Genomic DNA, 11,595 nt, shown 5'->3' on the forward strand with positions numbered 1-11,595 from the left:
CTTAGAGACCACCTGACTAAGGTATGTAGCGAAACCCTGCACAGTGCCTTATAGACCACCTGAGTAAGGTATGTAGCAAAACCCTGCACAGTGCCTTATAGACCACCTGAGTAAGGTATGTAGCAAAACCCTGCACAGTGCCTTATAGACCACCTGACTAAGGTATGTAGCAAAACCCTGCACAGTGCCTTATAGACCACCTGACTAAGGTATGTAGCAAAACCCTGCACAGTGCCTTATAGACCACCTGACTAAGGTATGTAGCAAAACCCTGCACAGTGCCTTATAGACCACCTGACTAAGGTATGTAGCGAAACCCTGCACAGTGCCTTATAGACCACCTGACTAAGGTATGTAGCAAAACCCTGCACAGTGCCTTATAGACCACCTGACTAAGGTATGTAGCAAAACCCTGCACAGTGCCTTATAGACCACCTGACTAAGGTATGTAGCAAAACCCTGCACAGTGCCTTATAGACCACCTGACTAAGGTATGTAGCAAAACCCTGCACAGTGCCTTATAGACCACCTGAGTAAGGTATGTAGCAAAACCCTGCACAGTGCCTTATAGACCACCTGAGTAAGGTATGTAGCAAAACCCTGCACAGTGCCTTATAGACCACCTGAGTAAGGTATGTAGCAAAACCCTGCACAGTGCCTTATAGACCACCTGACTAAGGTATGTAGCAAAACCCTGCACAGTGCCTTATAGACCACCTGACTAAGGTATGTAGCAAAACCCTGCACAGTGCCTTATAGACCACCTGACTAAGGTATGTAGCAAAACCCTGCACAGTGCCTTATAGACCACCTGACTAAGGTATGTAGCGAAACCCTGCACAGTGCCTTATAGACCACCTGACTAAGGTATGTAGCAAAACCCTGCACAGTGCCTTATAGACCACCTGACTAAGGTATGTAGCAAAACCCTGCACAGTGCCTTAGAGACCACCTGACTAAGGTATGTAGCAAAACCCTGCACAGTGCCTTATAGACCACCTGAGTAAGGTATGTAGCAAAACCCTGCACAGTGCCTTATAGACCACCTGAGTAAGGTATGTAGCAAAACCCTGCACAGTGCCTTATAGACCACCTGAGTAAGGTATGTAGCAAAACCCTGCACAGTGCCTTATAGACCACCTGACTAAGGTATGTAGCAAAACCCTGCACAGTGCCTTATAGACCACCTGACTAAGGTATGTAGCAAAACCCTGCACAGTGCCTTATAGACCACCTGACTAAGGTATGTAGCAAAACCCTGCACAGTGCCTTATAGACCACCTGAGTAAGGTATGTAGCAAAACCCTGCACAGTGCCTTATAGACCACCTGACTAAGGTATGTAGCAAAACCCTGCACAGTGCCTTATAGACCACCTGACTAAGGTATGTAGCAAAACCCTGCACAGTGCCTTAGAGACCACCTGACTAAGGTATGTAGCAAAACCCTGCACAGTGCCTTATAGACCACCTGAGTAAGGTATGTAGCAAAACCCTGCACAGTGCCTTATAGACCACCTGAGTAAGGTATGTAGCAAAACCCTGCACAGTGCCTTATAGACCACCTGACTAAGGTATGTAGCAAAACCCTGCACAGTGCCTTATAGACCACCTGAGTAAGGTATGTAGCAAAACCCTGCACAGTGCCTTAGAGACCACCTGAGTAAGGTATGTAGCAAAACCCTGCACAGTGCCTTATAGACCACCTGACTAAGGTATGTAGCAAAACCCTGCACAGTGCCTTATAGACCACCTGAGTAAGGTATGTAGCAAAACCCTGCACAGTGCCTTATAGACCACCTGACTAAGGTATGTAGCGAAACCCTGCACAGTGCCTTATAGACCACCTGACTAAGGTATGTAGCAAAACCCTGCACAGTGCCTTATAGACCACCTGAGTAAGGTATGTAGCAAAACCCTGCACAGTGCCTTATAGACCACCTGAGTAAGGTATGTAGCAAAACCCTGCACAGTGCCTTATAGACCACCTGACTAAGGTATGTAGCAAAACCCTGCACAGTGCCTTATAGACCACCTGACTAAGGTATGTAGCGAAACCCTGCACAGTGCCTTATAGACCACCTGACTAAGGTATGTAGCAAAACCCTGCACAGTGCCTTATAGACCACCTGAGTAAGGTATGCAACACGTACACACAACACACACCCTGCACAACACACACTCTACACAACACACCCACCCACACACACACACACACTCCATCCCCCCCCCCACCCCCCCCAGAAGCCATGGATTACAGGCAACATCCGCAATGAGCTAAAGGCTAGAGCTGCCGCTTTCAAGGAGCGGGACTCTAACCCGGACACTTAAAAGATATCCCGCTGTGCCCTCCGACGAACCATCAAACAGGCAAAGCATCAATACAGGACTAAGATGCAATCCTACTACACCGTCTCTGACGCTCGTCTTTACCTCAACGTCAGCAAAACAAAGGAGCTGATGGTGGACTACGGGAAACAGAGGTTCGAGCACACCCCCCAACATCCACATTGACGGGGGGCTGTAAGCGCAGCAGGTTTCGAGAGCTTCAAGTTTCTCGTTGGCCACGTCACCATGGTCCAAACACACCAACACAGTCGTGAAGATGGCACAACAACTCCCCTTCCACCAGGGCTTGGCCGGTAGGGATATCCTTGTCTCATCGCGCACCAGCGACTCCTGTGGCGGGCCGGGCGCAGTGCACGCTAACCAAGGTTGCCAGGTGCACGGTGTTTCCTCCGACACATTGGTGCGGCTGGCTTCCGGGTCAGATGCGCGCTGTGTTAATAAGCAGTGCGGCTTGGTTGGGTTGTGTATCGGAGGACGCATGACTTTCAACCTTCGTCTCTCCCGAGCCCGTACGGGAGTTGTAGCGATGACACAAGATAGTAGCTACTAATTGGATACCACGAAATTGGGGAGAAAAAAGATGGCAAAATTCAACAAAAAAACAACAATAACAAACATAAAAGGTTCTACAGCTGTCATGGGCCATCAGATCCTTAAAATGTTCTACAGCTGTCATGGGCCATCAGATCCTTAAAAGGTTCTACAGCTGTCATGGGTCATCGGATCCTTAAAAGGTTCTACAGCTGTCATGGGTCATCGGATCCTTAAAAGGTTCTACAGCTGCACCATTGTCGTGGGCCATCAGATCCTTAAAAGGTTCTACAGCTGTCATGGGCCATCGGATCCTTAAAAGGTTCTACAGCTGTCATGGGTCATCGGATCCTTAAAAGGTTCTACAGCTGTCATGGGTCATCGGATCCTTAAAAGGTTCTACAGCTGCACCATTGTCGTGGGCCATCAGATCCTTAAAAGGTTCTACAGCTGTCATGGGCCATCAGATCCTTAAAATGTTCTACAGCTGTCATGGGCCATCGGATCCTTAAAAGGTTCTACAGCTGTCATGGGCCATCAGATCCTTAAAATGTTCTACAGCTGTCATGGGCCATCAGATCCTTAAAAGGTTCTACAGCTGTCATGGGCCATCGGATCCTTAAAAGGTTCTACAGCTGTCATGGGCCATCGGATCCTTAAAAGGTTCTACAGCTGTCATGGGCCATCGGATCCTTAAAAGGTTCTACAGCTGTCATGGGTCATCGGATCCTTAAAAGGTTCTACAGCTGCACCATTGTCGTGGGCCATCAGATCCTTAAAAGGTTCTACAGCTGTCATGGGCCATCAGATCCTTAAAATGTTCTACAGCTGTCATGGGCCATCGGATCCTTAAAAGGTTCTACAGCTGTCATGGGCCATCAGATCCTTAAAATGTTCTACAGCTGTCATGGGCCATCAGATCCTTAAAATGTTCTACAGCTGTCATGGGCCATCAGATCCTTAAAAGGTTCTACAGCTGTCATGGGCCATCGGATCCTTAAAAGGTTCTACAGCTGTCATGGGCCATCGGATCCTTAAAAGGTTCTACAGCTGTCACGGGTCATCGGATCCTTAAAAGGTTCTACAGCTGCACCATTGTCGTGGGCCATCAGATCCTTAAAAGGTTCTACAGCTGTCATGGGCCATCAGATCCTTAAAATGTTCTACAGCTGTCATGGGCCATCGGATCCTTAAAAGGTTCTACAGCTGTCATGGGCCATCAGATCCTTAAAATGTTCTACAGCTGTCATGGGCCATCAGATCCTTAAAAGGTTCTACAGCTGTCATGGGCCATCGGATCCTTAAAATGTTCTACAGCTGTCATGGGCCATCGGATCCTTAAAAGGTTCTACAGCTGTCATGGGCCATCGGATCCTTAAAAGGTTCTACAGCTGCACCATTGTCGTGGGCCATCAGATCCTTAAAAGGTTCTACAGCTGTCATGGGCCATCAGATCCTTAAAATGTTCTACAGCTGTCATGGGCCATCGGATCCTTAAAAGGTTCTACAGCTGTCATGGGCCATCGGATCCTTAAAACGTTCTACAGCTGCACCATTGTCGTGGGCCATCAGATCCTTAAAAGGTTCTACAGCTGTCATGGGCCATCAGATCCTTAAAAGGTTCTACAGCTGCACCATTGTCATGGGCCATCAGATCCTTAAAAGGTTCTAAAGCTGCACCATTGTCATGGGCCATCGGATCCTTTTAAGGTTCTACAGCTGTCATGGGCCATCAGATCCTTAAAAGGTTCTACAGCTGCACCATTGTCGTGGGCCATCAGATCCTTAAAAGGTTCTACAGCTGTCGTGGGCCATCAGATCCTTAAAAGGTTCTACAGCTGTCATGGGCCATCAGATCCTTAAAGGGTTCTACAGCTGCACCATTGTCGTGGGCCATCAGATCCTTAAAAGGTTCTACAGCTGTCGTGGGCCATCAGATCCTTAAAAGGTTCTACAGCTGCCATGGGCCATCAGATCCTTAAAAGGTTCTACAGCTGCACCATTGTCGTGGGCCATCAGATCCTTAAAAGGTTCTACAGCTGCACCATTGTCATGGGCCATGGGATCCTTAAAAGGTTCTACAGCTATCATGGGCCATCAGATCCTTAAAGGGTTCTACAGCTGCACCATTGTCGTGGGCCATCAGATCCTTAAAAGGTTCTACAGCTGTCGTGGGCCATCAGATCCTTAAAAGGTTCTACAGCTGCCATGGGCCATCAGATCCTTAAAAGGTTCTACAGCTGCACCATTGTCGTGGGCCATCAGATCCTTAAAAGGTTCTACAGCTGCACCATTGTCATGGGCCATGGGATCCTTAAAAGGTTCTACAGCTGTCATGGGCCATCAGATCCTTAAAAGGTTCTACAGCTGCACCATTGTCGTGGGGCATCAGATCCTTAAATTATACAGCTGTCGTGGGCCATCAGATCCTTAAAAGGTTCTACAGCTGCACCATTGTTGTGGGCCATCAGATCCTTAAATTATACAGCTGTCGTGGGCCATCAGATCCTTAAAAGGTTCTACAGCTGCACCATTGAGAGTATTTCACTGGCTGCATCAAATGGCAAATGCTGGGGCCAAGCTTCCTGCCATACAGGACTTCTATAACAGGCGGTGTCAGGGAAAGGCCCAAAAAATGGTCAAAGACTCCAGCCACCCAAGTCATAGTCTGTTCTCACTGATACCGCACGGCAAGTAGTACCGATGGAACCAGCAGGACCCTGAACAGCTTCCACCACCAAGCCATAAGGCTCACTGACTGCTAAATAGTTCATTAAATAGTTAACCAATAGCTACCCGGACTATCTGCATCGACACTTTTGGCACATACTCTTTTCACTCATCACATACCCTGCTGCTACTGTCTATTATCTATCCTTTACCCCTACCTACAGTATACTGCTGCTACTGTCTATTATCTATCCTTTACCCCTACCTACAGTATACTGCTGTTACTGTCTATTATCTATCCTTTACCCCTACCTACAGTATACTGCTGTTACTGTCTATTATCTATCCTTTACCCCTACCTACAGTATACTGCTGCTACTGTCTAGTATCTATCCTTTACCCCTACCTACAGTATACTGCTGCTACTGTCTATTATCTATCCTTTACCCCTACCTACAGTATACTGCTGTTACTGTCTATTATCTATCCTTTACCCCTACCTACAGTATACTGCTGTTACTGTCTATTATCTATCCTTTACCCCTACCTACAGTATACTGCTGTTACTGTCTATTATCTATCCTTTACCCCTACCTACAGTATACTGCTGTTACTGTCTAGTATCTATCCTTTACCCCTACCTACAGTATACTGCTGTTACTGTCTATTATCTATCCTTTACCCCTACCTACAGTATACTGCTGTTACTGTCTATTATCTATCCTTTACCCCTACCTACAGTATACTGCTGTTACTGTCTATTATCTATCCTTTACCCATACCTACAGTATACTGCTGTTACTGTCTATTATCTATCCTTTACCCCTACCTATAGTATACTGCTGTTACTGTCTAGTATCTATCCTTTACCCCAACCTACGGTATACTGCTGTTACTGTCTATTATCTATCCTTTACCCCTACCTACAGTATACTGCTGTTACTGTCTATTATCTATCCTTTACCCCTACCTACAGTATACTGCTGTTACTGTCTATTATCTATCCTTTACCCCTACCTACAGTATACTGCTGTTACTGTCTATTATCTATCCTTTACCCCTACCTACAGTATACTGCTGCTACTGTCTATTATCTATCCTTTACCCCTACCTACAGTATACTGCTGTTACTGTCTATTATCTATCCTTTACCCCTACCTACAGTATACTGCTGTTACTGTCTATTATCTATCCTTTACCCCTACCTACAGTATACTGCTGCTACTGTCTATTATCTATCCTTTACCCCTACCTACAGTATACTGCTGTTACTGTCTATTATCTATCCTTTACCCCTACCTACAGTATACTGCTGCTACTGTCTATTATCTATCCTTTACCCCTACCTACAGTATACTGCTGTTACTGTCTATTATCTATCCTTTACCCCTACCTACAGTATACTGCTGTTACTGTCTATTATCTATCCTTTACCCCTACCTATAGTATACTGCTGTTACTGTCTATTATCTATCCTTTACTCCTACCTACAGTATACTGCTGTTACTGTCTATTATCTATCCTTTACCCCTACCTACAGTATACTGCTGTTACTGTCTATTATCTATCCTTTACCCCTACCTACAGTATACTACTGTTACTGTCTATTATCTATCCTTTACCCCTACCTACAGTATACTGCTGTTACTGTCTATTATCTATCCTTTACCCCTACCTACAGTATACTGCTGTTACTGTCTAGTATCTATCCTTTACCCCTACCTACAGTATACTGCTATTACTGTCTATTATCTATCCTTTACCCCTACCTACAGTATACTGCTGTTACTGTCTAGTATCTATCCTTTACCCCTACCTACAGTATACTGCTATTACTGTCTATTATCTATCCTTTACCCCTACCTACAGTATACTGCTGTTACTGTCTAGTATCTATCCTTTACCCCTACCTACAGTATACTGCTGTTACTGTCTAGTATCTATCCTTTACCCCTACCTACAGTATACTGCTATTACTGTCTATTACCTATCCTTTACCCCTACCTACAGTATACTGCTGTTACTGTCTATTATCTATCCTTTACCCCTACCTACAGTATACTGCTGTTACTGTCTATTATCTATCCTTTACCCCTACCTACAGTATACTGCTGTTACTGTCTAGTATCTATCCTTTACCCCTACCTACAGTATACTGCTATTACTGTCTATTATCTATCCTTTACCCCTACCTACAGTATACTGCTGTTACTGTCTAGTATCTATCCTTTACCCCTACCTACAGTATACTGCTATTACTGTCTATTATCTATCCTTTACCCCTACCTACAGTATACTGCTGTTACTGTCTAGTATCTATCCTTTACCCCTACCTACAGTATACTGCTGTTACTGTCTAGTATCTATCCTTTACCCCTACCTACAGTATACTGCTATTACTGTCTATTACCTATCCTTTACCCCTACCTACAGTATACTGCTGTTACTGTCTATTATCTATCCTTTACCCCTACCTACAGTATACTGCTGTTACTGTCTAGTATCTATCCTTTACCCCTACCTACAGTATACTGTTACTGTCTAGTATCTATCCTTTACCCCTACCTACAGTATACTGCTGCCACTGTCTATTATCTATCCTGTTGCCTAGTTACCTTTATGTACATACAGTACCAGACACACCTACTCATGTAAAGGTTTGTCTTTATTTTTTACTATTTTCTACATTGTAGAATAACAATGAAGACATAAAAACTATGAAATAACACATATGGAATCATGTAGTAAACCTCATGAAGCTGGTTGAGAGAATGCCAAGAGTGTGTAAAGCTGTCATCAAGGCAAAAGGGCAGCTGCTTTGAAGAATCTCAAATAAAGAAAATAACTATTTTGGGGGTTAGTAGTCATCTGGAATGCATTTCAATTAACAGGTGTGCCTTGTTAAAAGTTGTTACAAGTATTTCCTTCTTAATGTGTTTGAGCCAATCAGTTGAAGATAGCCCTATTTGGTAAAAGACCAAGTCCACATTACAGCAAGAACAGCTCAAATAAGTAAAGAGAAACAACAGTCCATCATTACTTTAAGACATGAAGGTCACTCAATACAGAACATTTCAAGAACTTTGAAAGTTTCTTCAAGTGTTATGATGAAACTGGCTCTCATGAGGACTGCCACAGGAAAGGAAGACCCAGAGTTACCTCTGCTGCAGAGGATAAATTCATTAGAGTTACCAGCCTCAGAAATTGCATCCCAAATAAATGCTTCACAGAGTTCACTTTCTTGTTTATTTAACCTTTATTCAAGTAACAGACATCTCAACATCAACTGTTCAGAGGAGACTGTGTGAATCAGGCCTTCATGGTCGAATTGTTGCAAAGAAACCACTACTGAAGGACACCAATAAGAAGAGACATGCTTGGGCTACAAAACACGAGCAGTGGACATTAGACCGGTGGAAATCTGTCCTTTGGTCTGATGAGTCCAAATTTGAGATTTTTGATTCCAACCGCCGTGTCTTTGTGAGACGCAAGGTAGGTGAACGGATGATCTCCGCATGTGTGGTTCCCACCGTGAAGCATGGAGGAGGAGGAGGTGTGACGGTGCTTTGCTGGTGACACTGTCTGTGATTTATTTGTGCAAAGCTGTCATCAAGGCTACTTTGAAGAATCTAAAATCTAAAACATATTTTGATTTGTTGAACACTTTTTGGGGGCTACTACACGATTCCATACGTGTTATTTCATAGTTTTTTTGATGTCTTCATTATTATTCTACAATGTAGAAAATAATAAAAATAACAAAAAATCCATGAATGAGTGGGTGTGTCCAAACTATTGACTGGTACTGTAGCTACCTCAATTACCTCGTGCCCTTACACATCCAATCGGTACAGGTACCCTGTGTATTTAGCCAAGTTACCATTACTCATTGTGGATTTATTTATTGTTATTTTTCTACGAATTTCTTAAAATGGATTAAAACGATGTCTTTACAGCCAGCGCTACCCACTGAGAAGAGATAACAAAATGATCTATAAAATTATTATGAGGCTTCCTGAAATGATGTTCTCGCAACAATGTATAAAGTGGAGATCACACCACCACCATCAATCATTTGACCTGACCCTCTTCTTCCTCCCATCTCTTCTCAGGATTCAGGGATGTCCCGCCTACTCGACCCCAAATCCAGCCTTTTGGATGTCAACCTCTCTGGTGCGCCCTGTAACACAACTCCACCTCTGAGCGAAGCAGAGATGAGGAAGGAGTACATGGGCTGTCAGAACCTCCCCACTGCCCTGTGGTACCAGAACCACAACCAGAACCTCCCCCCTGCTCTGTGGTACCAGAACCACAACTAGATCTTCCCGACCACCCTGTGATACCAGAACCTTCCCATCGCCATGTGATATCAGAACCTCTCCACCGACCTGTGGTACCAGAACCATAAACCACAACTGGAACCTACCCACCATCCTGTGGTACAAGAACTACAACCAGAACCTCCCCACTGCCCTATGGTACCAGAACCCCCCCACCACCCTGTGGTACCAGAACCACAACCAGAACCTTCCCATCATACTGTGGCATCAGAACCACACCAGAATCTCCACACCGCCCTGTGGTACCAGAATCAGAACCTCCCCACTCTCCTGTGGTACCAGAACAACAACTAGAACCAGTACCTCCCCACCGTCCTGTGGTGCCAGAACCCCCCCACCACCCTGTGGTACCAGAACCACAACCATAACCTTCTCATCACCCTATGGTACCAGGACCAGATCCTCCCCACTGTCCTGTGGTACCAGAACCTGAACCTCCCCACTGTCCTGTGGTACCAGAATCTGAACCTCCCCAATCTCCTGTGGTACCAGGACCAGATCCTCCCCACTCTCCTGTGGTACCAGAACCTGAACCCCCCCACCACCCTGTGGTACCAGAACCACAACCATAACCTTCTCATCACCCTATGGTACCAGGACCAGATCCTCCCCACTGTCCTGTGGTACCAGAACCTGAACCTCCCCACTGTCCTGTGGTACCAGAATCTGAACCTCCCCAATCTCCTGTGGTACCAGGACCAGATCCTCCCCACTCTCCTGTGGTACCAGAACCTGAACCTCCCCACTCTCCTGTGGTACCAGGACCAGATCCTCCCCACTCTCCTGTGTTACCAGAACCTGAACCTCCCCACTCTCCTGTGGTACCAGGACCTGAACCTCCCCACTCTCCTGTGGTACCAGGACCTGAACCTCCCCACTCTCCTGTGGTACCAGAACCTGAACCTCCCCACTCTCCTGTGGTACCAGGACAAGATCCTCCTCACCACACTATGGTACCAGGACAAGATCCTCCCCACTGTCCCTGTGGTACCAGGACCAGAACCTCCCCATCAACCTGTGGTACCAGGACCAGAACCGCCCCATCACCCTGTGGTACCAGAACCACAACTAGAACCACCCTACCGCCCTGTGGTACCAGAACCACAACCAGAACCACCCCACCGCCCTGTGGTACCAGAATCACAACCAGAACCTCCCCACCGGTCTGTGGTACCAGAACCACAACTAGAACCTGCCCAACGGTATGTGGTACCAGAACCACAACCAGGACCTTCACAGCACCTTGTGGTACCAGAACCACAACTAGAACCAGAACCTCCCCACCGGTCTGTGGTACCAGAATCACAACTAGGACCTTCACAGCACCTTTTGGTACCAGAACCACATCCAGAACCGGCACAGACCCCTGGACAGAATTTTATTTTGAAAGAACACTCAGACTCATACACACACATGCACACACACACACACACACACACACACACACACACACACACACACACACACACACACACACACACACACACACACACACACACACACACACACAGACACAAATAACAAGACAAGAGAAGACAACACACACAGACAGACATACCTAACAACACAAGAGAAGACCATACACACACAGACAGACACAAATAACAACACAGACAGACACAAATAACAAGACAATAGACAACACACAGACCGAATCACAGAGAAGGCTAGTTGCTTTGTCAGTCACACACTAGATGATGGCTTGTC

General features: G+C 45.8%; 1 protein-coding gene across 1 annotated transcript in view; it reads left to right on the plus strand.

Annotated features, from left to right (window-relative positions):
* si:ch211-67e16.11 overlaps positions 1-11,370 on the plus strand; it is a 28,490-nt gene extending 17,120 nt beyond the window's left edge. The window contains exon 7 of the mRNA XM_036959483.1: positions 9,661-11,370. Within this exon, the coding sequence (XP_036815378.1) occupies positions 9,661-9,867 (207 nt within the window). The 3' untranslated portion in view covers positions 9,868-11,370. The remainder of the gene's footprint in view (positions 1-9,660) is intronic.
* Positions 11,371-11,595: the final 225 nt, after the last annotated feature.

The sequence above is a fragment of the Oncorhynchus mykiss genome, chromosome 22 (assembly GCF_013265735.2).
Source record: "Oncorhynchus mykiss isolate Arlee chromosome 22, USDA_OmykA_1.1, whole genome shotgun sequence".
Taxonomy (NCBI): domain Eukaryota; kingdom Metazoa; phylum Chordata; class Actinopteri; order Salmoniformes; family Salmonidae; genus Oncorhynchus; species Oncorhynchus mykiss.